This window comes from Cyprinodon tularosa, unplaced genomic scaffold (genome assembly GCF_016077235.1).
Source record: "Cyprinodon tularosa strain WSP-4 unplaced genomic scaffold, ASM1607723v1 ctg189, whole genome shotgun sequence".
NCBI lineage: Eukaryota > Metazoa > Chordata > Actinopteri > Cyprinodontiformes > Cyprinodontidae > Cyprinodon > Cyprinodon tularosa.
In genome coordinates, this window is record NW_024038669.1 from 3,185,633 (window position 1) to 3,212,295 (window position 26,663).

The 26,663-nt window shown below is 41.1% G+C and overlaps 1 protein-coding gene across 1 annotated transcript; it reads left to right on the plus strand.

Moving 5' to 3' along the window:
• The first annotated feature begins 1,062 nt into the window (after window positions 1-1,062).
• Window positions 1,063-26,126, plus strand: LOC119782115 (caveolae-associated protein 2-like). The gene is made up of 2 exons (XM_038282910.1): window positions 1,063-1,743; window positions 24,670-26,126. Exons 1-2 carry the CDS (start codon window positions 1,198-1,200, stop codon window positions 25,552-25,554), a joined length of 1,431 nt encoding a protein of 476 aa, XP_038138838.1. The 5' UTR covers window positions 1,063-1,197; the 3' UTR covers window positions 25,555-26,126.
• The last annotated feature ends 537 nt before the right edge of the window (window positions 26,127-26,663 follow it).

The window sequence follows — 26,663 nt, forward strand, 5'->3', positions numbered from 1 at the left end:
TGATGACTGAAAGACATCTTCTGCCTCCATTTATCTGTTTACTACAGTGTGTTGAATTCATGTTAAAGTGTCTGTTGGAGCTATGCATTCTTTATTTCTTTACACATTTGAATTGTGTTAATTCCTAAATATATATTTTTTGTATTATTTACAGAGTTTATTTGCAGGTTAATAATTGTTGATTTTATTTATCTTTGTAAGTGATGTGGATCAGTCCACTTTCTATAAGTGTAGGGGCCTGGGAAAGGACCAGCAGGATTTTTGGGTTTGGGGCCCATGGTTTTTACCAGTGCAAGATAAGAGATTTGTACTCTTTAATTGTTGGCAAAAATAGAAAATAAACCATCCTCAAGACTGAACATTGAACCTTTGTTTTGCCTTTGTATCGGTCTCCGCCAAGTGACGTCAATTGTTTACCTCGGGCGCGGTACACTACGCCTTTTCCACCTAAAATGGCGTCTTAGCAACAAAAGTCACGTGACTGGCGGAGACCGATAGAAACTTGACCCCAGTGCCTTAGTAGTGGCTTAAAGGAACTTTAATTGGATGTTTGGCTTAGCAAACAATCACTACTACAGTGTCTTTAAAGACATTTCTATTAGTGGAAAAAAAAATGCAGGGGGAATATAAATAAAGTCTAATCAACCAAAACTTTTGTGACCCCAGGCAGTGCCTTTGTGGACCCCCTGTTGAAGACCTCCAATGTATTGATGTTCTAATCAAGATGGGTCATTATATATTACTTTTTATTATTGTTAAATTCCCTTTAGACTGCCTTGTGTTAGAAAACCACAGAGTGTAGAAGGGGATCCTGACTGAAAGAACGTTTTAAAGTAGAAAGAACCGGTTCTTCTAAGGTGAGCTGAGCCAAAGCATCAGGATCCCAAAAAGCTCCCAGCAGTCGGTCCAAACGCCCTCCCTCTGCAGCCAGCAGGGCCAGGCCTGCACGTTACCCATAGCAACGCGGCCCCTCCCTTTGGCCCGCAGGGGAGGTGTTTGGAAAGTTCACGGCGTGTTTGTGCGTGTCAGAAAGGGGCGTGGAGGCCGAACCCACTGCCAGGAGCTGCTCAGTCCGCCTTCAGGAGCTGACAGACTGACAGCGACTTCCAGCTGCTGCGCCTCCTGACAGAGGAACTGATTGAGTTCAGGTGAAAGACCCCCCCCCCCCCTACCCATCCATCCGATCACCTGTGCGCCATGGAAGAAGAAGGGTCCCACGCAGAGCCCGGCAGCTTGTCCGTCAGCATCGCTGGCAGCACCCACACCATCCCACAGCTGCAGCCCGAGAACTCGGAGCTCCACATCAGCCCGTCCTCCGCCCCCTGCTCCCCGACTCCCACCGGGACCCTGAACCGGCACGGCCCGAAGAGCCCCACCAGCCCCACGGCGGCCTCCTCCCCATCCGCCCCCGGCCAGGTGAGCGCCATCACGGTGGTGGCGCTGCTGGACAAGCTGATGAACATGATGGGGGCGGTGCAGGAAAACCAGCAGAGGATGGAGCAGCGGCAGGCCGACCTGGAGGGCGCCGTCCGGGTGGTGCAGGGCGACGTGACCCGGCTGACCAAGGCCCACCTCAGCACCGCCAACAGCGTGAGCAAGCTGCTGGAGCGCTCCCGCAAAGTCAACTGCAACGTGAAGGAGGTGAAGGAGCGTCTGGACAGACAGGCGGTGCAGGTGAAGAAGCTGGAGGCCAACCACAGCCACCTGCTGAAGAGGAACCACTTTAAAGTCATCATCTTCCAGGTGAGTTGATGGAGAAAAAAAAATGCAGAGCTTGTGAAGCTGCACCTAAACCTTCAGTCCAATTTAAAAGGAAAATGGTGGATGTTCTGATGCATGTAGAGAAACTCATTCACCAGGTGAGGGGAAATAAAAACAGATCTGCAGGATGAGTTTGTGAAACTGCAGCAAAACAGCAGGTTATTATGGAGGAGAGGCAGTCAGTGTGGTTTCAGATCTATTTAAAACAACAGACCCAGTGATTACACTGATGTCAGTCAGGTTGTTGGTTTTAGTCTGAGCTGTCATGATGAAACGGGCAGGAAGCCAAAGTCACAAACTGGAGGTGTGAGGTTCTGCTGGGAATGGCGACACCAGCTTCTTCTAAATCCAAGAACGAATGATTGAGTTTTTATTGTGGCTGATCTATTTAAAGGGAACTCCTAAAGTTTAAGGTCCCTTTTTGTTCTCCATAAGTCTCTTAGATATGCTCTATTATTGCTAAAAAAATTCAGATTTTTAAGAAAGTCGTCTAATGCAGCAGATAACTTGTTTCAAAAAAGCTTCTGGGATGTAAAAGCTACGTTTAAGTCCATTAAACAGCTTCTCCTCCACCTCCAGTGTGTTCCTGACCTAATTCTGTTTCATATCTGTGGCGGAAAAACTCATATATGTGTTTTTAATCAGAGCTGCATGGCTATGCAATGGTGATCTCCAAGCTATTTCCACTGATTATGGTTCTGCAGCACCAAAAAGCAACTTTACTTCATAGAATAAGGGACACCTCACTTTTAAGCAATGCATCATTAACCCCAGTCAGCCTCGGCAGATGGCCTGGTTCTGCTAGAGGTTTCTTACTGTTAAAAGGGAGTTTTTCCTCTCCACTGTCGCTACAAGCATGCTTAGTGTAAGGGATTGCATTTGAGTCAGTGAGTCGATGCAATCAACTGGTTTTCCTTAGATAGAAAACGTTGAATCAGTTTGACTGTATGATCTGGTGAACTGGAAAGTGCCTTGAGATGACATGTGTTGTGAATCGGCGCTATATAAATAAACTGAATTGAATTGAATGAATAGGAAAGTTACTTTAGAGGGATCCACTCCTCTACCTGATCATACTCTGCCACATTTGTGTCCTATTTGCATCCCTGTTTGCCTGCAGTAGTGGGTGTGTTCAGGGTGTGTGTGTATGTCCGACTGGCTGAAAGCTTCGTTGCGTTTACACCTCCTTAAACGCCTCTGACTGAACCTCTGACCAACCGCTCTGTGTGGAGAGCAACTGCTACAGAGGTCCGAAAAATGATCCCAGGAAAATATCCAGAGATCAGCTTTTCCTCTGTGCTCCAGAAAAGAAGGGTGTGTCTGAGACTCTGAGCTGCAGGGGATAATAGAGGAGGGCTTTAGATGCTGATTCTGGACTGGGATCTGTTTACAGGCTGCAGGAGGAGTTCACACACACTCACTGGTTTATTAGATCAGATGCTGAGTTTGGTTCTTTCCTCTCACCTGGAAAACTTGCCCAGAAGTTCATCTGCATGTACAGTAGTCGCTTTCAAAGCCATAAAACCTGATAGGGCCCAGCTTACTAGAAGGAGTGTGTGTGTGGGGTTTTCTCCTGGTGTGTGTGTCCTGTAAAAGAGGGGGGGGGGATGCATTGTTTACTCAGGCAGTGCCACAGAGAGCTCTTTACCGCCGTCGTTATCTGGTTTCCCAGGTACTGAGTAGGGGTGTAAATCACATCCATCATGGCGATTCGATTCAGTATCGATTTCCTGACCCAACGATTCGATTATTTTCGATACTCAAGAATACACGACGATTCGATTCGATTAATCGATTAATCTGTTATTTTTTTTTTATTATTATTATTTTTTTTACACCTTACAGGCTAAACAAAGTTTCAAGTTTGAAATAAATCAATGAAAGCTGTAATATCATTATGCATTTTATTGAGAAACAACAGCAAATAACAGAAGTAGAAAAGTTGCATCAAAAAATACTGCAAAAATACTGCACAATATCAGTGTAATGAGTTCAATGCAATACCTCGGCTCCAGAGAAACTGTCCAACATATTTTTTTAGTAATAAATATACTCAGGAAAGAGAGATGTTGCTTAGAGAGTTAGACAGGAATAAAAATAAACTAGATATAAGGGAATTGTTTCAAAGGTCATCTGGGGATGTAGTTTTTGGTAGTATTTTTTAATTTTCTAAGAAGAACGGGTATTTTAGGGAGAATATAATAGTTTGTCTGGTCCATACTCCATTCTGGAAGGTGGCGGTAATGCACCTATAAGTTGTTTGCCAACCGCCATTAAAAAAAAGAAGAAGAAGAAGGCTTCAGAGTGTTGACATCACCGCCCCCTTGAGAGACGCTCCGCTGCTCCTCTCCCAGATTGTAGCTGACCGCAAACAGTGCACCAGACAGGAGGCCGGCTTGTTTTGTTTTTATGACCGAAATTGCGGAAAACAACTCGTGAAGTTTGACCCGCCAGAAGAGCGAGGTGCGCGAGAACGCTGGGACCCTTTTTCCACCTGGATCTCAGCTCTTTTTGGCCTCATGTTTTTTCGTCGTCGGACTAAACTCGCCCCCACTTCCTCACCGCCTCGGCCGTATCTAGACCCACAGTGTGTAGCTCAGACCACGCTTCAATACTGAGCATATTTTAAAAAGGTCTGTGTGAGGCTTGCTGCAACAAACTGCTGTAAGAGTATAACCAGGAAGCGCGGTAGGAGGGCAGAATAGGTTTAGCGCCACCGCAGCACGGGAGGGAGAATTACGCCCAGGAGCAAATGGATAAAAATAGACCGGAGGAAAAAAAAAACATGAATCGATTATCTTGCGGACGTGTCGATGCATCGGATCGTCGGCTTTTGGATCGATGCATCGACACAAAACGATTATTATTTACACCCCTAGTACTGAGGCTCTGTTGTTCAAAAGCAGCAGGTGCCAAGACCTCAACCTGTTTAAGCCGGTTCGGTCTGCATCCAGGTGAGGAGCTGCTGATCAATTGTTTCCCCCCTCCTCCCACTTGGGTAGAGTTGTCTCCCCCGAAGTGATCATCATGTAGACGTTATTTTAAACCTGCCCGGTTTAAAGGTGCATGCAATCTGCAGGCGAGTGCAGGGCGGCCTGCCACGAAGCTGACGGGTGGCTTCGTCTGCATGTGTGTGCATGCAGCTCTGCCTTTTTTAATGCTAAGGTGTATGCAGTTACTGTGGGTGTATGAGAGCCTCGCCGTGCCTGAGGGGAGGGAGGATTGAATTAACTGAGCGCTGCTGATTTTTTGACTCTTATCTGCACCCATCACTTTATGCTTCACTAACTATCTGGTTTTGCTTCTGCAGTTTAGCTTTCTCCTGCGTTTAACCGCCCCCCTTCCTCTCGTCTTTGTTTGAGCCACCTGTCCCAATTCCCTCAGAAGTTCAATAACACTTACCCGCTGCCAAGGCCAGGCGGGCCCCTCCATGATTGGTCCATAACAGTTATGTTTCTGTGGATGATAGCTGAGGTGGAAAGCCTTTGCTCGTTTTTGAACGGGTCCATACTGCTCCATGTTTTGGCTGCGGTCAATCAGCGATTTCTGCTGCTCTGTTGCACCGCTCTGCAAACTGGTTAATGAGGCCTTAATTACTGATTCTTGGGACTGTTTTGTTGTGCATCAGTGCTTCTCTTGTCCTCTTTTAAATCTTTGCCGTCTCACCAAACATGCAGAATCCCCAAACATCAGGCATGCAGACTTTTCAGACTCGTTTGTAGAGCTAAAATTGATCCTTTCATCCTGCAGATTGGTTTTAGGCTTTAAGCAGCCCCAAAGATTCCCTAGCAGCTTATCTTGTTCTGCATAGCTTTAATTTCCAGTGACAGAAGTCATCTATTTCTGAGCAGTTCAAAAAGTTTCCTATTGCTGTTTATTTCTCAAAACAGCTTCGGCGAACCAGCCGTCAAAATGAATTTAAGCATAATGAGAGTCATTCTGTGGACGTGCGGCACAGGCATGGAGCCTCATGGGATGGAAAGCGTGGGATCAGGGATTGCTGCGCAGATCTAAGTTTTGAACAAGTCTCTGGAGGTTTGAAGCGATGAGTAAAGCTCCCGTCCCTCTTACATTGTTTCCTTTGTTACCAACTGTCATGTAGCTTTGTCTATCAACACACTATCAAAGGTTGTGACTTAATCCAGCTTCAAACAGCAGGAAGTAAAAGCCTGTTTTATTTTTCCTCTCTGCTTAAGAAACTCAGAAAATTCCATTCACCATTTCCCTCTAAGCATTTACCTCAACTTCCTGGAATTCAGGTATTTACATGTTTTCACACTTAAGGTGTTCAGTCTGATTAAAACAACCTCTGTGTCAAAGTGTAAGATTTTTTGCCATTTTCGGGCCGATTCTTTGGTCGTGCGAGAATTTTTTGATCGGGTCGACTTTCAACCTGATCATGTAGTTTACAGGGTAAAACGAGGGGCAGCCTCTTACGACCACCTACCAATCAGGAATCTTGAAGTCGGGAGAAAATAAAACAGGTTTCAAAATTCAGTTGGCCTTTGTAAAGGCAGTTGTGGGCAAATAGCTCAGTTTCTTCTTCTTCTTCCTCTAAGACGAAAAGAGAAGTATGGTGGGTGAAATGGAGTTCTTTCCATACAATTGACAGACTGTAGTAGCCACGTTTGCCTAGACCTTTTCTTTCTTTCAGCACAAAATTGCACAAATTAGCAAGGTTTCACTCTAGTGAGCTTCATATTCTTCTTCTACTCGTTTGGCTTCCGGATAGACGAGTCCGAGTTGCTCCATCTCGCTGCAGAGCTGAGTCCGACGTACAGATGGATAGATGTGAGCAGATAGATCGCATCAGAGCGTCGGGCCGCACATTGTGAGAACACACATCGTTAGCTGTAGCTGCGTGCAACGATTGAAAAAATCGTACAGTGTATGCCCGGCGTTAGGTCATGTAAATGTGAATAAGGTGGATGGAAACAAGTGGTTGAAGGAGTTGGTCTCCAAGCTGCTAAAAGCTTGGTTTATACTCGCCGTTTTGCACAGCGCACATGGTCGCGTTCCTACGAATTTTTCTAACTTGGCGCACGCTAACCTTGTTCCAAATGTGAGGATATAATGTTTTTCTCTACAATCAAGGTTGCCTGTACTGACATTAATCAGTGCAGAATGTTCCAGTGGAACAGTGTGGTTAAAATCAGGGTTGTTGATGTTTATTCAGTTTAGGGAGTTTAGTGGCCAATCCTGTGGTACAAACCAGGATTTTAGTTTTTGTTTCCATAACATACAGCATATATCAAGTCTGAAACAACTACCCATATTATACAATGCATTCAGCTTTTATTTTGTAAAAGAACACTGTTTTTTATATCTTTTATAAACCAAACCTGCTTTTATAAACAAAAGCAGGCAAACCTACCATTAATTCTACTGTATATTTCTGTATAGCTGCCATAAAACACACCTACTGTTGTTCAACAATCATAAATAGTTCAACAATCAATACTGTGTTCGGCCATTTTAAAAGTAGTATGTCATCTTTTGTTTTTTCTCGACGTTTCCAATTGTTATGTTGATCACTGCCCCTACATGGTTTTTGCGAATACTGCACCTACATCTGTATCGACTGTAAAAGGGTACATGGCGACTACGGCGCAAGCCCACAGTAGAGCGAGTATACTTCGTCCAAAAGAGTAGTTCCTATGGTGTGAATGTGATCTGACTTCCATCCAATGGTGCTTCCAGCTGTTTGCTACAAACTTGAGCAAAACATCTTCCCATAGCCAGGTTTCCATTGTACCGTAGATTTAGCTGCATAAGTAAACTAAATCTTTGTAATAAATCGTAAAGCCCCAATATGACCTTTAATACATTGTTTCAAAATCAATGTGTATATATCTCAGATCATTTTATATGAAATTGGAACAAAAAACAAGTTTTGTTGATTAAAATGTCCAAATTTGTAAGCTCAAAAAAAGCATCTACCTCTTTTGTTTACCTCTGTTTCTCCTGTCAAAGGACGCTAACCAATGAACGGACTGAACAGTGAATCATTGATTGAAATTATTGATCTCACACTGAAGAAATGTACAGTACTCGCTACATACGCTCAAATAGTCAAAGAAGAAGAATGTGCCAAAGGAAGAACAAGGTGCATGGGATATATACAGTGCGTCCAAATGTGACAGCTTTTTTTTTATTTTTTTATATTAGGATCCTTATACACGGTTATTGCACAAGGTGTTTACATGAGTGTTTTTATATATGGATATTTATATATATAGTTATATACATATATACTTAAAATGTATATATAGATATAGAGAAACGGGTTATTGCACAGGGTATCGAATAGTAATTGCACATTATACATTGCACAAGTTTTTGCTGTTGTAGTAGTAAAACTTTATTGTTTGCTTGGGGTTTTTCTCTTTGAAAAAGTAACCAAACCTTTTCCTGAGATAGAAATAATTCTGTTAACAGTTTCAGTCTTTGTCCCTTTCCAATGATCATCCTTAGAGAGGATCTAGAAATATGGGATCTATGTTATAGCTGATGACTTGTATGTTGTTGAAGTAAACTCACATTAATGTTGACATGTTTTGTAGCATTTAAACACCATTTAGGTTTTATTGTTTCTTTTAATTTCTTTTCATTGAGTTTTCAGCTGTATGATTTTAACACTGATGCTTTTGGTTATTGCAGTAGTTTACTTGTTTTTTTTGTGGTTTCTTTGTGTTTTGGAGTTTTAATCACGGAGCATTCAACCCTTTGCTACATGTTTGAATACGTTTAACAAGCATTGACCTTAAGATTAACAAAAATATGCTGAATATTCCTTCATTTATCACATTTAGACCCAATGCAAAAGAGAAATGATTAAAATATCATTATTCCTGCATGAAAACATCCGCCCCTAATATTCACCTGGTCTTTACTGTGTTTGATGCATTCAAAGAATCTAAACATTGGAGGAAAAACAGCAGTCAGATTTTTCTTTATTTGGCTTACACATTGGCAATTACTGATGACTTAGTTTAAAAATGTTCTGTTGATTGGTGCAGCACTTTTTTGCTTTTAACTTTTTCTATTTTTCTTAGCAAAGAACAAAACTTTAAGGTCCTATATAATGCCTTTTTTTAAGCCTTTCAAAATCGTGTCTAGGCAAAAATATGATAAAATAAAATAAAAATATGTGGTTATTTTGTTATGAAATGTCACATGTTTTCTTCCAATCCCAAAAGAAAAACACTAATGCAAAGCCACCTTTCCCTCCGGGTGAACTCATTTTATTTGGTTGCCATGTCACTAATTTTAAAGGCTAAACAAAGTCTTAAAATAAATGCTGCTACCCTGTACAGATTAGGTGCTAAGAGAGCCTCTGGAATCATCGCGCTCTGCCTCATATCATCCCTACCTGGCTGAAGAAAGTGAGTCTTTATTGACAGTGCAGGCACAGCATGGTTAGGCTTGGCGCTTCCTTAGGCTTCTTATTTCAACATATCCAAACTGCTTATTTTCACAGGACAGGATTAAATAAAGATAATCCAGCAAAATGCTACTTTCTGCCTTATTCTGATGAGGGAATAGCATTATAACAGTTAAAATCACCAACAAAAAAAAATAAAAAGATTTTGCATGATATATGCCTTTTAAGTTGGTTATAAATCACAATTAAACCTCTTGTAAATGGGGCCTATGACTCTTTGGCAACCAGTTTAATTATGAAGTCGTTTATAGCATTTTTACCTCGTATGTAATTCATGCATAATGTATGATATTTGTGCAAAGTCATTTGGCAACAGTTACCTGTGCTGATCTCATGCTGTGAATGTTCACTGGGAATTGGACCCGCCTCCACAGGTTACAGCAGGCTGCTGGCTGTAGGCTGCAGCCGCAGTTTTGTCTAATGTTCCTCATGGTGATATATGCCCCTGCGGTAAAGTTGAGGGTTTCAGGTTGTTCACATGGCTTATGAGCCAATAAAGCGATGAGCGATGTTTAGGAAAGGTCAGTTTTTGTGTGTTTGTTGATTTTGATTTGCTCTATATTATTTTAAAGTTGCAGAATTGGAGTGAAAAAGTGTGAAGAGCCCAAAAAGATACTTGCATGAACTTTTTAAATGTACCAGCATTTTTTTTAGCGAGAGACGGTTGATTGCAGGGAGAATAAATAAACCTGTTCTCCATGATAATACTATGAGTTTGAGGCCTGTTAAGGCGTGCGCTCTAAATGAACAATGACGTTTGTTTACAGCCTGCTTTCCTGCTTTGTTATCATTCTTACTTTCCCTTTGGGGTTCATTCCTCAGATAATCCTCAGGGCTTTACGGCGCAACACAAAGCCAGAGATAAATATAGAGAAGAAAAATGATGCATATTGTTAAAAAACAAAAAAAAAGATTGTATAAGCTGCATTTCTCATCTGATGACAGGAGCATAAGAGAAAAGTTTGGGTGGGAAATTAGACGACGGTTTGGAGAATATTTGCGTGTAGAGCAGGCCTCTTCACCTACCTGATTTCAGGTTTGACGAGTTAGCTCAACTCTTTCAGTCTTGGAGGCAAATGGCAAGTTTGTAACTGCAGATTCCTAAAGTAAAACACCCGCTCTGCTTTAATTACACAGAGAAGAGCTGATAATGTACGAGAACCCAAGAGGACTGCTACTGCAGGCTCATGGTATTAGGTTTACAGGGAACTCTCCAGATGTCTTTGATGGAGCTTTTATTTTTACTTTGATAAAAGCTAAAAAAATATAAATTAAAACTGTGAACCAGCTTTTTTAATGCCTAACAGAGCTGCTTTGTTTTGTTCAGGCAGGCAGGTCATAGTTTGCATGTTTGTCATTTTAGCTTTGGTATAAACGAGTTAACGACGATCGTTCTACTAACATCTCCATTTTTCCAGTGCTGATTTGTTTCCAACAGCTGTATTTAACTTCTGCTGTTTCACATACAGAAAACAAGTACAAAATTGTATTATATAGTCATGTAAAGCAGTAAGCATATACTCTTTTTTTATATTCTTGGACATTAACATGATCTGTTCATTGCCAGGTTCTAAAAAATGTAGTTAATTCTAACAAGCACAAAACAAAGTTAACCTTTTTTTTATTTATTGAAGATGAATAAAGACAGAAAAGAAAAAAAAAAGTGGAGGAGATTACCTTTTCAAAGCAGCAGTTTGGGCAGTTTGCAGCATTGGAAAAGGCAAGTTTGAGTTAAGATAATGCCAACATGGAAACATCAGGAATAACCTCAGAGAAGAAACGGTTTGTCGGATATTTTACAAATGATCTGAATCCATCTTTCTACAGAGAAAGGGTTTATTCCCATGTGAAAAACGTCTCACACAGCTGCTAATCTTCCCAGAGGGTGGACGTCTCAGATTCAGCCTGAGTCACAGCCTGAAATCAAATGACAAATAAGCACCAAAAAGCTCCATCTCAGCCTCTATTAGGCTTCAGTTGGGTTAAAGATAAAAGTTCAAAACTGAACAATCAGGAAAAACACAAACATGGCTGAAAGGAATAGTTGAACAAGAATCTCTCCTCTAAAAACAACCTGATCTGATCTGAATCAAGAGCAATATTTTCCATGATATCTTGGACAGAAGGGACTAATTTAGATTGGATTGGTCCAAAAGCTCAGCTTAATGTTTGGAGAAAACCAAATTAAGGTCTAGCCTTAATTAGTTTCCAGCATTGTAATGAAGGATGATGATTTTGGCTTGGTTGTGCATTTTGCAGTCATGATGCCCCCTGACTGCTTGTTTTCAGCGTGTTTTTTAGAATCAAATGTGAGGCCGACTGTCCAACATTTGTAACCTGACTCCGCCAGATGGATTTGCTGGATTTGCTCCGCATATCCATCTGGAAACCCTCCGTTGAAGTAATTTTGGGAAGGGGCGAAAATACTGGTTAGCTGATTGGCCTATGTTGGTGATAGACGGGCCAAATAAACCAATCAGATCAACGAAGCATATGACACACTAACAGAGCGACGACGAAAACACAACCACAAGCCAGGCACAAGCCAATTGATAGATCAAACTCTTGCCGAAACCAGTCGGGAGAAGACATCTTTTCCTCTGAGAAAAGCCTCCAGAGCAGTGTTTTGCTCTTCTTTCAGTGAAGAAATACTCTGTAATTCCGATAAAACTTGCTCGATAGCCACGCTAACGCTAGTTTCATCGGCTGAAGCCGCCATGTTCTTTAGACTGAACTGTCGCGCTTCTCGTTGCGTCACACCTCAACCCGCCTCAGAGCCAACGCTGTTTGAAATTCGTTTGGTAAACTGCTCCAAATTTTCTTTAACGGAAAGTAGCCAGACTAATCTGCGAGTGAAACCTTGAAGGCTCGCAAGATCAGGATGGTCTCACGAGGCTACGACATTTGAGGCTTCCCTGAAACTTGGTCATCAACTGAACAATGATCCCAAACTCAGCTGGGAAGCTAACACAAAATGGCTGCCAAACAAAAGAATCAATTTTTTATTTTATTTTTTTTTTTTTTTTGGTCATGCAAAAGTTTAAACCTTCAACTGAAAGAAACTGTGATCAGACCTGCAGAGATCAACGTAAATCAAATACCTACGAAGTTGGAAAGATGGGAACCAAAGATCCAGCTAGGTGATGTAGAGGCTGGTAATGTCCGACAGAAAACCACTGCTGCCTCTCACTGATTCTGGTTCTACAAGCGTTTTCTAATGATGGGAAATAGAGGAACATTTAAAAGACTTCAGAGGTTGTGTGTCTTTTTACAACCATCTGATTACTTTGCAAGCCTTGACATTCATGTCAGGAAGAGGAAAAACAATCAGCATTTTGTTCCTTCTGCTGTTTTTCTTTTTGATTCGATCTAATTCTGACAATGCTGAATTCCTGTTTTTTTCTCTTTAGACCCACTTGCCCTTTGACCTCTGTACAGAGTAAACATTGTCCAACATTATCTCCGCTTTGCCCGTATCAAACAATGGTTCAGATATGAAAAAGAATGGGTCTGCACTGCAGCTCTTTGGAGGGTTGGATTAGTAGCTAGAACTGGTCCAACTAAAGCTGGAAATGTGGAGGAATAGCAGGACTGAACCATGGAAAATGTTATTTCCATCGTTCCTTAGGTGGGAACTGATCAAGAGAAGCAGAGAGGGCTTACTGATGCCATCTGTTTGATGAGAGGAAAGAGAAATAAAGTCGGCTATGGCTGACGTTCTGATGGTGACTACTATCTCATGCAAACTAGAAAGCCTGTGCAATAGAACATAGGTAAACACAACGTAATATAAAGTTTGTAAAATATGGGTTGGCCTTAAGATTGCAGGTCCGTTCGGCTTACCATCACGTCACCATGACACCGCGCCTCACTAAGTTATTGTGTTGGATGATTGCACAAGCTCAGAGGTGAGTAAACATGGCGGGTTTTCTGCTACTCTGACACTGAGGGGAGGGGTGGGGATATGAAAGAAACCGGTTTGGCAAAGATTTAAGGTTCTTAAGTCAAAAGAATGTCTCTGAATGGGTATGGAGCGGCCAAGGAGATGTTTATATTCAAAGAGAATCAGAAAATCTAATCTGCTTAAAGGTAGTATGATTTTAGGATTATTTAACTATCACTTAGAATCTTTAATAAACTGTTTATTTTAAGTAGAAAGTAAGTCTTGACTTGTGTTGATATTTTGGGCATAATTTGTGCAAGGTTGCCTGACAAAAACTCTGAAAGCTGGAAAAGCTTGGGCTACATCATATTAGACCCTTTGGATTAATAATAAGATTTAAATCAAGTTATTCTCACTGTAAACAATGCCTAAAATCACTCTGAATAGTAGTCTCAGGATGTGGAGGGTTGCAGACATCTCCAGTAGCAGATCTAGGAGACCAAATCTACCTCCTTTTTCTATTATCTTTACTTGAGGTGATGCTTGAACTCAACATCATCAATCCACTGGACTTTGTTTCCAAGTTTGAAGTCGTTTTGCTTCCCATCCAGGAAGCTTTTTCTATTCAAAATGTCAGAAATAGTGCCCAATGAAACGTTGTTTCGGCTTAGAAAATTGAAACGGAAGAACAGGTCCACCCCTTTGGAATGGGGGTCATTTGGCTTCTTTTTTTTACCCTGCAATACCCTATACCTGTCTATGTCTCTGAAAGGGACATTGGGATGGGGAAGTGAAACGTCTTCAAACTGGGAAACAAAGTCCAGTTGTTTTTTTTTTGTTTTTTTTTTTACTTTTTTGGAATGAATATGACCTGGATCATTAAGTGAGGCATGTAAATTTAGCCTTTAAAGGGGTTGGAATTGCCCAGCCTAACACAGAATATCCCATAAATAATTCTCAAAACAAAAGTTTTGTTTTTGTTTTACAGTCTAATAGATTAATTCCAGCTCTTCAGAAATCACGAGGAATGTTGAATCAAAGCCAAGTTAACAGATAATTGGAACACCTCTTGTAAGTAATATGTTAAGGAAACAATGGTGGGTTGAAACATTTTGTTTGCTGCATGGATTTCAGCGTGCACAGAGCTTATCGTGTTTTGACTTCATGGTATGATGAGAAATCAGAGAGTTCCATTTCCTCTCCTTCCTTCCTGTGTCCAGAGAGGGCTCATCAAACTTCAGTGGGGTCGTAAAACATCCTCAGCTCTGCAGTGGGGGGTGCAGATCAAAATATATGCAGATGAGGGAAGATTTACACAATCAGTCGGCTTTCAGGTGGAGATGCCAGAGCATTACTCCCTGAATGCATATGCGATGGTCTGCAGCGAGACAGAAGTGTTTTGGTTGAAGCTTTGAATAAACCGGGTCATGTTACAGACGGGCGGATGTAAAGAGCAGCCGGGGGTGAAAGGAAGCAAAGATGAACACCCAGTTTTTCTTTTTGTTAATTATCATTTCATTTAAAGGCTTCCTGTCAGTCGGGTTCTTAATAAAGAGCTAGAAGAAACATTTTAATTACAATATACACAGCTGCACCTCGGTACATTAGAATATCAACACAAAGTTCATAAATTTTACGACAGAAACTAAAAAAGGTGAAACTCAAATGTTTATTCAAACAATTATCAGTCAAAACTTGTTTTGTTCTATTTCTAAAAAAAAAAAGAATAAGAAAAGCTGGTATAATAATAATTTCCATGACTTTAAGAGTAGAGCGTTTCTACCAGCATTACAGTATTGGTGATTTTAGACGCAATTATAATCCAACATTAGCCCGTTTGGTTGGTATTGGACCAATATATGATATCAATATCAGATCAGGACATCCTTACTGGTATTTCCACTTTAGCAGAAGTTCTACTACATATTTCTGATTCCTTAATCATAAAAAAAAAATTAGGATACTTATCATTGTGATGTGGGACTTAAACCCTATAATGCCAAATGTATCATATTTGATACATACGGTTTCTGAAATGTTTTGCGTCTGACACCTTTTGCATAATTTAATGGTAAAAACTTTGCTCAAAATCCTATTGTACACAATCAGATATACCTGATAACAGCCAGTAGAAGACTACACAAAAAATAATCTTGACTTATCGCATAGTAATAAATTATTAATATCAAAAATGTATTTCTGTTTTTTCTTTTTACATATTTTGTTAAAAGGGCAAATAAGGAATTAGAACCAAAAAAAAAGTAATTTTCTGTTTTGTTTTATTCTTGGATCGGGCTTTAAAGGGTTAATACACCTTAATATTAGCTGCCTGTTGCGTGTCAGAACTGATGTTTTTCCCCAGTAGTTTATCTAATTAGGCCAGTTCCTCAGGCCCGGCTATATACATTTATAATCTTCATTCTTTTATAATGTAATCAAAATTTCTGCGATGTCACACCTTTTTTTATTTCTATATTTGTCCATTAATTGTAACCGAAGCAGAATAAACACTGCTGTTTCATAGTGAAGGTCATTTTCATTAGCCTCGTGAGACCATCCTGATCTCGCGAGCTTTCAAGGTTTCACTCGCAGATCAGTCTGGAGACTCTCCGTTAAAGAAAATTTGGAGCCGTTCACCAAACGAACGTCCAATCAGCGTTGGCTTTGAGGCGGGTTGAGGTGTGACGCAACGAGAAGCGCGAAAGTTCAGTCTAAAGAACATGGCGGCTTCAGCCGATGAAACTAGCGTTAGCGTGGCTATCGAGCAAGTTTTATCGGAATTACACTGTATTTCTTCACTGAAAGAAGAGCAAAACACTGCTCTGGAGGCTTTTCTCAGAGGAAAAGATGTTTTTGCTCTTCTCCCGACTGGTTTCGTCAGGAGTTTGATCTATCAATTGGCTTGTGCCTGGCTTGTGGTTGTGTTTTTGTCGTCGCTCTTTTAAAGCTGCAGTCTGTAACATTGAGAAGAGAGCAGACTTCGACTGAAAATTTGAAGAAAAACAGGTTTCACGCCACTCCCCCACCCTGTCTGCTTCACTCATGCCCCACCTCCAAGCTCCACCCCTCTCACAGCATCTGCGCGGCTACCGCATGCGACCAGAAGCGTCCAAGCAGCGTACGCGGCAGCTCTTCCATTGACATCTTCTTTTTTGAAGTCTTTGCCGTGTAAGCAGTTGTCGGCAGGGGCAGTAAGGGCAGTTTCTCTTTCGCTGGTGGCTGTCGCTCCGCCATGACTTCCACGACGCTCGTCCTCCTGACTGCAGCAGCCGGGCGGCAGCGGCAGGTTCAGCGATGAGAGGGAGGGGGCGGGATTCAGCGTGTGTGAGCTGTGATTGACACTCCTCTGGCTGTGATTGGTTGTTTTGTCTCGTCCTGAAATATTCTTTCCAGATTGAAATACAGGCAGTAGGCGGGACCAATTGAAGCAGTTTTTTTTCACAGGTTACATATCACATGTACTGCTGTCTGAGCATAGGGACAGTTTTAGCCAATATGACAAAAAAGTGATTTTTAAAAACTTACAGACTTCAGCTATAATATGTCATACAGTATGCTTCGTTGATCTGATTGGTTTATTTGACCCGTCTATCACCAACATAGGCCAATCAGCTAACCAGTATTTTCGCCCCTTCCCAAAATTACTTCAACGGAAGGTTTCCAGATGGATATGCGGAGCAAATCCATCTGGCGGAGTCAGGTTACATTTTCATAGCCATTTGTTAAGGTCTTTCAAACGACCTAATAATTTACACCTTTCTGTCGAAAACTACGAGGGAGACTAAACTCCAAAGAAAAGGTCAGACTCATCTGCTCATTTAAAATGGATGTACTTGCTGTGTACAAAGATGAGCTAAATAAAGCTAAACAAAAGGGATACAGTTTCATGTGTAGTCATTGGTTTGTAAGGTGAAGCCACCTCTGCTCCTAGACACAGTTTCAGCTCACCGAGCCACACCCTAATCCCTGTTTGAGCAGCACAATGAGTGTCATCACACAAGCTTTGCTTCAGAGCTTACAATTAGATGCTTATTCTAGCATGCAACTGATAAATACAATGTTCAATGGGGTGACATAACTATACACCAGTATCTTCGAAGTATGTGCCCTTTAACGTGCACTGCTCTTTGCTGTCAGGCTGAATTATCTTTGTTTTTTTGCTCTTTTGAAAGGTTTTTGTCCGACTTGGCTGCTGAAGAATGCATTCTGGCACACACGCGTTGGAAAAACACACAAACTGCATCGCATCCTCCTCACTAATGAATCTGTCCTCTGAGGGGATGTTAATTAATGAGGTTCCCAAGAGAACATGCTAGGAAGTGAGGTGCGTGCAGTCGTACAGGACAGTCCTGGGGCAAACGGTTCTGAGAAAAATGGTTGTTTGTGGCGTAGTGTGTGCTTTCCAAGACTGGTTAGACTGGAGTCAGGTTCATTTTTATACCGTTTGATTGTTTAGGCAGACAAACAAACAAAAATAAAGATGTTAAATTAACCACAACCGAAAACGATAATGCTGCAGTGAGTCAGCTTTTAAGTGGACATAGTTTGGATCTTTTTAGTTACTCCAAGTTTCAGTTTCTGCTGCATACAGATCTTCTTTCCTGCTCTGGTTTTACAGAAACATGCCTGAGCCAAATCAGAGTCTGACGTGTCGCAACCTGAGTATTTTCCTCCTAGCCATCTTCAGGCACCTTGGTATCACTAAATTACCCAGGAAGCGTATTATTTGTTGTCTTTATGTATAAGAAACTAAAACAAGCTCATTTGTCTTATCATGACCTGGTGAAGGTGGCCGATCATTTCTCAATCATAAAATATATATTTTTTTATTTGTTCAATACCTCCTGCTTGGATATTTTCACCTCATTACCTGTCTTTTTTTTTTAACAAATTTTTTATATATAGGGGATACTTTGGGGTTGGGATTTTATGTCAAAAAATTTAAAAATTAAAAACCTATATGTAGAGGAAATGCTGATCCGTTTATTTCTAATCGTAGTCACTGTTTAAAGGAGAAAAGTTCAGAAAGGATAAACAAATACTACAGGCAAGTTTCCTGCTTTCTGTTTACAACCTAAAAATATTCAGACTTAATTATGTGATTGTTTGCTTTGATGGTTATCTCACAATTTGTCCAGAGCTTCACATGTGTCGGACTGCAGAAAGCAGAAAGACAAATTAAAACTTATAAGATTCAGATTAGGGTTTCAAGTTTTTTTCATATTCTGACTTAAAAGATTTAAAAAAATCACATTCTCTCAAATTAGTTGCTGATTACAGAGTGAAAATTATGACTTCTAGGCTAAATGTAACTAAAAAAAAAACCCAATATAAATAATATGGCCTATTTTTTTCAAAAATCTAGGATTTAAATATTGATTTTGAAATATTTTATGTATAATATTAACACGAATTTCCCCAAATAAATGACAAACTAAAGCTAATGAGCGGTTTCTCTCTGCATTCTCGAAAATCTGCAAATATAATAAAATCACTGAATGCAGTAAACAGCTAAGGAGAATTAAACCTGTATCTAAGGCTGGAAATGATTAAATCACAATAATTCCCAATCGATGCTTTAACAGGCTGCTTTTTTGTGTTGATAAAGATTTGCCCTCATGTATGAATGATACTTGAAGCTAAAATCTAAAGCCAAATGGATATTTTTAAAAATAAAACTAAGAAATCATATCAGAAGTAACATCCTGACTAAGAACTGTAAAATCCAGACTCTTGGTTTCAGTATAGATCCTCTATTTCAACTTAAGAGCGTCATAAAATACATAACTTTTTTAAAGATGTGATTAAACTTGATGGTACTCATTTTTTTCTGCTTCATCTTTGCAGGTTTTTCAACGTAACTACACAGAAAACAGTCTAACAGCAGCTTCCTCCATTATTTAGCTGAGCTCTCTGTTTACCGCCACATATTTCAAAGACCTTTTTATGTTCAAAATAATTGAATGCAGAGACTAAAACATGTTGCTTTTTTCCTCCATTAAAAAGATCCCTTTAACTCACTTGATTTGTAATCAAAAAGGCTAAATTAAACTCAACTGCAGCACATATTCCTTATTTTTCAGGCGTTCTCTTCCTTTATTGGGTCTGGCACCTGTGTTGTATATTGTAAAGTTTTTCTTTCCCCCATTTAAAAAATACATCCCTGTTCTCGAGGCTAGGGTTGGTCTTCTTCGAGAACACACTGACAGATTTATTTTCCTTACTTTGAGATATTTCCCATATTCGGCCTACACCTGAGGCCATGATTTATAGCTGCGGTTTTTTTAGATCAAGGTAGGAGGTACGAGTTGTCTGCAAGATTCTTTGAATGCGGGGCGTTGTGTACAGCGGCAACACATTTCTTCAGAAATCACATGACAGATTAGGACAAAACAGCAATTAAAAAATGTTAACTTCTTTCAGTTTTACTCTTCTAAAACAGAAAACGGAAAGCTGTAGAAAAGAAATCCTTGAGCATCTAGTCACTCGGGTCTGTTAGTATGCTGCCAGTACCTCAGAAGTCGTGGAATGCTGAGACCTTCTGTTACGCCTGGCATGATGTTGCTAGAAGCACACCTATATTGGCTCAGGAGCTTCCAGGCATTCTTTGAAATTCAGTCATACTTTGCTGCACTTTTATTCATCCATGCAAGTTGCATCACTTCACTGAACACAGGTGATCTGGGCTCACAATGGTCTCTGGTAGAGAGGCGAGCAGGACTGTAGAAAAATCCTGAGTTCTTCCTCATTTTTTCATCTAACTTTAAAAAAAAACACTTTTAAAGTTTGTATTTGGACTTTGGTTAATTTTTAAATGGAAAATCAGCAGGAAAAGTAAACAAGTGTCTAAGTAAGATGGCTAGATACAAGATAACTAAACTGTAAAGAAACATGTGATGTGGATCGTAAAAAAGTGGAATTTACAATACAAAGGGCCACATTAACACATTAACTAAAAACTCAGGTGATTCTGTAAGCTGCCAGCATGGAGGGTTTGTTTATGAGCATTTCACGTGTTCGGTGGAGTATATCAGCCACTGGAGCTGCACCTCCACTCTTCGGGATGGGCGGAAAAGGAGGCCGACGGAGGAGTGCGAGCTCATAAATCCCTAGTGGAGAAGAACATTGTACTGTGTCTGCTTGCTTGACTAGATTGCTTGATTGTGCACAGATGAGTGGGCAATAAGTCAAAGCGTGAGTAGAAAAGGGATACTAAAATGTGAAAACACATTGAAGCTCTGGATATGAAACTCATTCCCCTCCGTTCCACTCTCTTTATGGCTATCGGTGTGTTTGTGGAAGCGGGGAGTGATATAGAGAAGTGTTGGAATCCTTTAAAAGAAACCAGCAAAATACCTCAGAATTCATGGGAAGAAAATGTGAAAGGCATGCAGAGACTGGTTTGTTCAGACCAACCCAGGCTTCACGCCAAAATATATTAAACCCTGTACTCATCCTAAAGGTTTTTCTACAACGTCAAAGAAATATTACCTGTTTTTAAATATCTAGCTATTTGTATTTACACGTAAGATAAATTGTGTGACGTTCTGGGCATATTGTTTAAATATTATCTCGAATTTACTAAAACACAAATCCCATTCTACACTGTCATCATTTATTTAATCAGGATATACATTTTTCTGCTTCCACAGGCTTTAAAAGAAAAGGGAATTCCCAGTTTGTTTTACCTGATATCCTCCATAAAAGTAAATGCCCTGTCAGTTTTCTGCTCTAACAACGAACCTTAGAGTTGCAACTGCCCACTGATTTAAGATGACTATAAAAAGATCTGTTCTCAGGGTGAGAGTGTGATATACTCAGAGAAATGTCCAAACAAACACAAAATCTCTATTTTAAAAAAGCTTGGCAGTTCAAAAATTGTTTCATGTCAAAATGTCTTTAGAAATGATATGCCGGTATGATTAAGGTTTGCAAAACCGAATCTGAATAAGGCCCAGTAGCTGTTATCATGATTCAGAGAAGGGGACTCATTATTCAGGAAAGGCAGACAGTGGGATTATTCAAAAGGCGTTTATTACAATAATGGGCTGTGGATCTGCAGTAACAGCGGCTAGGGCATTTGAGGCAGGAAACTCTAGTTAGAGTACAGCCCGTGCCCAGAAAACGAGGTAGGGTCCAGCCAGAGGGCTGCCCAGAGTGTCCCAGATACTGCAGCAGAAGTCTGAAGCCAGGTCAGGCAAACAGATCAGAATGTGAACATGCAGGCTCAGAGGTCCAGGAGTCCAATGCCAGGTCAGGCAAACAGATCAGAATGTAAACATGCGGGCTCAGATGTCCATGAGTCTAAAGCCAGGTCAGGCAAACGGATCAGGATGGGAACAGGCAGACTCAGAGGTCCAGGAGTCCAAAGACAGTTCAGCAAACCGTCCGGACCGGAGCAGGCAGGCTCAGTGGTTGAGAGGCAGAACAGGTCAGGATCAGGTAATCAGAAACACTAAGGTAAACACTCACTACTGGCATGAGAGAATAAGAGTAATCTGGCACTAATGACTGGATGCAAGCAGTTTAAATAGAGGCAGAAGCAAGTGGATCAGATGAAATGTAATGAGAAACTGGGCAGAATTGGACAGGTGAATGAAATGAGTAATTAAGCCAGTCATCATTGCTAAGATCTTGACAGTTGTGAATGGAACAGCTGATAAACCAGACTGGTCTTGCAGCCCCTGAACCTGAGAACCTTGCAATCCTTGATTCTTGCGAGTTTAAGTCACGAAGTTTCGTCCAATATGGATCATCAACCAGACAATGATTCCAAACACAGCTGCTAACTTTACTGTAAAAAAAACTTAATTTTTTTGGGTGAAAAAAAATATTTTTCAGTTTGGAATATAAGGACTTTAAGTCTATTAAAAAAAAAACAAGTTAGTTGTAACTTCACAACATTAATAAGTTGTTAGTACTGGTACCTTTAAGTTGTAGGTTATATCAAAGGGTGGAGGTTTTGTTAAACATAGTGCTTTTGTTATGAAATGTGGGAAAACCAACTTTTGGAGTTGGCTTTTGTTTAACTGAATCAATAAAAAACTGTTGCTAGAAAGATGAGGCCAAATGAGATAACATTATGGTTTCTGTAAAATAACATTAAAGCCAAAACAATGATTTATGTCTAAATATGTTTAAATATAAACCATGTGCTACTATAGGATGTGGCTTAGTAATTAGAGAGCAGGGCATTTGCTTCTTGGTGTAACTGCAAAGGTTAAAAAAGGTCAAAATTCACACTGCTACAATTCCTGAAAAAAAGAAAAAAAAAGACAAATTAACACTACTTTCAATTCAATTTGAAAAATATAAATTTGCTGCCCTAGATGTGCACGGTCTGTAGAATCTAGTCGGTTGCAGTTGCCTGACTAACTGGACTGAAACACAGACAAATATGGGGGCATAGGTAGTTGCAGTGTTCTTCTAATCAAATCTTCGACGGCGGGTGTCCTGCAGCTTAGATACATCTCTGCTTTCACACACCTGACTCCAGTATGAGCTCATTAGCAGAACTCTGCAGAACTTGACTGATGCTAGTGACATAGATGTAGAATTCTCAAGGAATCGAGTGTAAAAACCACTAAGCTCGAGGAATCCTTCACACCAGCTCAAACCAATTCACTCAGTAATCAATGTTTAGAGTAAAGGCTGATTTATACTCAGAAACCAGGACGTCTATAGACTGTGCCGCAGACAGGAGGCCTCTGATTGGTCAAATGTACGTCCGCTCAACATTATGCATATTTCCTGTTTGGTACCGTACCGGCTTGTTTTGTTTGTATGACCGCCATTGTGGAAAACGACTCGTTAAGATGGAACCACTAGAAGAGCGAGGTGAGCAAGAATGCTTGGACCCTTTTTCCACCTGGATCCCTGCTCTTCTTCGGCCTCATGTCCCTCTGTTGTCACAAAAACTTCCCCATTTTTGTTTGCACTACGTCACCGCCTCGGCCGTATCTAGACCCACAGCTAGTTGGTGATTGTCCCTCTTGTGTTGTGGAATGACATGGCGCAGACCACGCTTCAATATTGGGCATAAATCAAATATATCTGTGACAAGCTCACTGCGACACACTGCTGCGGGAGGATAACCAGCTCTTAAGACTTTAGAGCAGGGATCTCTAACTAAAAATCAGCAGGGTCTGAATCAAGAAAATTAACGACCAGTAAAGGTCCGGAGACATTTTTAATTATAAACTGTTACTTTAAACAGCATTTAACACTGAAATAAAATGCAGGTCTTTATTCATCTATATTATACATTGACTTTATAAATGAACAAAAAATATATACACTATATTGCCAAAAGTATTTGCTCACCTGCCTTGACTCACATATGAGCTTAAGTGACATCCCGTTCCTAATCCATAGGGTTCAATATGACGTCGGTCCACCCTTTGCAGCTAGAACAGCTTCAACTCTTCTGGGAAGGCTGTCCACAAGGTTTAGGAGTGTGTTTATGGGAATTTTTGACCATTCTTCCAGAAGCGCATTTGTGAGGTCGCACACTGATGTTGGACGAGAAGGCCTGGCTCTCAGTCTCCGCTCTAATTCATCCCAAAGGTGTTCTATCGGGTTGAGGTCAGGACTCTGTGCAGGCCAGTCAAGTTCATCCACACCAGACTCTGTCATCCATGTCTTTATGGACCTTGCTTTGTGCACTGGTGCACAGTCATGTTGGAAGAGGAAGGGGCCAGCTCCAAACTGTTCCCACAAAGTTGGGAGCATGGAATTGTCCAAAATGTCTTGGTATGCTGAAGCATTCAGAGTTCCTTTCACTGGAACTAAGGGGCCAAGCCCAGCTCCTGAAAAACAACCCCACACCATAATCCCCCCTCCACCAAACTTTACACTTGGCACAATGCAGTCAGACAAGTACCGTTCTCCTGGCAACCGCCAAACCCAGACCCGTCCATCAGATTGCCAGATGGAGAAGCGCGATTCGTCACTCCAGAGAACGCGTCTCCACTGCTCTAGAGTCCAGTGGCGGCGTGCTTTACACCACCGCATCCGACGCTTTGCATTGCACTTGGTGATGTATGGCTTGGATGCAGCTGCTCGCCCATGGAAACCCATTCCATGAAGCTCTCTGCGCACTGTTCTTGAGCTACATGAAGTTTGGAGGTCTGTAGTGATTGACTCTGCAGAAAGTTGGCGACCTCTTCGCACTATGCGCGTCAGCATCCGCTGACCCCGCTCCGTCAGTTTACGTGGCCTACCACTTCGTGGCTGAGTTGCTGTCGTTCCCAAACACTTCCATTTTCTTATAATACAGCTGACAGTTGACTGTGGAATATTTAGGAGCGAGGAAATTTCACGACTGGATTTGTTGCACAGGTGGCATCCTATCACAGTTCCACGCTGGAATTCACTGAGCTCCTGAGAGCGACCCATTCTTTCATAAATGTTTGTAAAAACAGTCTGCATGCCTAGGTGCTTGAATTTATACACCTGTGGCCATGGAAGTGATTGGAACACCTGATTCCAATAATTTGGATGGGTGAGCAAATACTTTTGGCAATATAGTGTATATATGTAACGTTTTTCCATTTTTCTTTCTTTTTTTCTATCCCAATAGGAAGACAATGAGATCCCCACCAGTGTGGCGGTCAAAGGTGGCGGTCACTCCCCCAAGACTCCCGTACCAAGCCAGTATGACGCTGAATCCACCATCCAGCCACCCCCGTCCATCTGCGATTCAGTGGAAGGCAGTCGTACCCAAGACGACGTGCTCCAGAAAGTCAGCCTGTCTTCAGGTGAGGATGCTGACCTCGCATGTGCTGCGTCCCACAAAGATGATGACGAGACGCTGGAGTACGAGTTTACTCCTGTCAGATTTGAAAGAAGGTCTGACAAGTTCAAACGCTCCAGTCTGAAGAAGGTTGATACCATAAAGAAGGCCTTCACACGCGAGAAGATTGGAGAAAAGGTAACCCAGATTACCTCCAAGATTGTGCCCCCAGAGAAGCGTGAGAAAATCAAGAAGAGCTTCACCCCTAGTCACCCCAAGTCTCCAACTGCCAGGGCCTCCTCTTTCAAGATTTCCCCAATGACCTTCAATGTGAAGAAGGTCAGAGATGGAGACGGGCCTGCTCAAGAAATGCGATCACCTGAAGAAGGGGCTCACGTGGAGATTCCGGTTTTGGCAGGTCTAGATAGTAAGATGCCTTCAGGGGAGGTGCGCACCAAGGAGGTGGTTGTGGAAGAGGTTCGGGAGACCCTTAGTCCTCCTACAGTGGAGACCATCAAGGCAGAAGTGTCAGTCAATGGAGAATCAGCAAATGTTGAGCCTGAAGTCAATGGGGAGGGTTTGGCTGGCCTGGCGGTCCCAGAGCACGATGAAGACGTTGGCGCGGAAGACGATGAGGAAGAAGAGGATGAAGAGAAGCAGAAAAGCCCCAAGGAGGTAGCAGCTGAAGTCCAGATCACTGCAGAAACAACTGCTGTGGAGCAAGTGTCTTAAAACATCAGCTACACTCTTTCTTTTCATCTTAAAGTTCGTAAAATTAAAGAAACCCCAACAGACACAGATTATCCTTCCATTATAAACAAGTTTGCTTTTACTGAGTGCTAAAACCTTTTCTTCTCCCGGATGGTCCCCAGCGAAGTGTAAATATCTTCACACGTTGACTCCTGACAGCTGAAAATGTTCCACTGCAGCTCTTTCTTGTTGTCAGGTAGCAAAGCAGCAGTGATCCACCATAATTCACTGTTTAACTGATGCACATGACCAACATGGGCGCACATCACCACGGCGCTGGCGAGGAAATCTCCTCCCACTGTGTTTGTCTGCCTCTTTTTCTCTGTTACTGTTGAAAAACAGCCCATTTTGTTCCTTTTTCAAGTGGGAAAACAAAAAAAATCAACTAAGCTAAACCTCATGTGGCCTTGGCAGGTTGTGGTTGTGTTGCCAGGTTGCTGGAGCTGGTATGGGGAGTTCTTGCATTTTCAGCCAGACAGTTTTTGGGTTGTTTTTCTTTTTAAGGACAGATTTATTTGTAGAGTTAAGGTTGTTTACTGGAATTTTTTTAAAAACCTGAACCAAGGAATATTAGATCCTACCTAACAGGAGAATTTGGTTGTCCAGGTGCTTTTACACTGTCTTCTGTTACAACCAAGCAATCCTTAGAATTGTATTTTTTTGTTAAAATCTTTAGCAGATCATAAAAGCTGTATGTTGTAGTAACAGCATAATATTGCTATTAAAGTATTCTTATATCATGGGAAATCATTTAACTGAAAAACTACTAAAAATATAGGTTTCTTAGGGGGGTAACCTCTACAGTTTGGTGTTACTCTGGGATATAACAACACACTAAAGTATTGCTTTACTCTTTTAAACAGAAAATGACTCTCACAACAGATAAACATAGCATAATCATTCAAACACAACCTTCAGTTAGTTTGGACCTAAAAGTTCCCCGTTTCTCAAAAACATTATGGGGTTTGAAACTTTCCTCATACATGGAATGTATAAAATCTTCATCCTTAAACTAATTCAAATAAAAAGGATAGAGAGAATGAAATACTAGTTTCAAAGTAATCCTAAATCATGTTTTTTAAATCATATTT

What these genes read in the sequence shown, in the direction of transcription:
- LOC119782115 (XM_038282910.1), top strand. Translation starts at nt 1,198, where the DNA reads ATGGAAGAAGAAGGGTCCCACGCAGAGCCCGGCAGCTTGTCCGTCAGC. An exon ending in TTAAAGTCATCATCTTCCAG is followed by an intron (nt 1,744 to 24,669) that starts GTGAGTTGATGG and finishes CTATCCCAATAG; the next exon opens with GAAGACAATGAGATCCCCAC.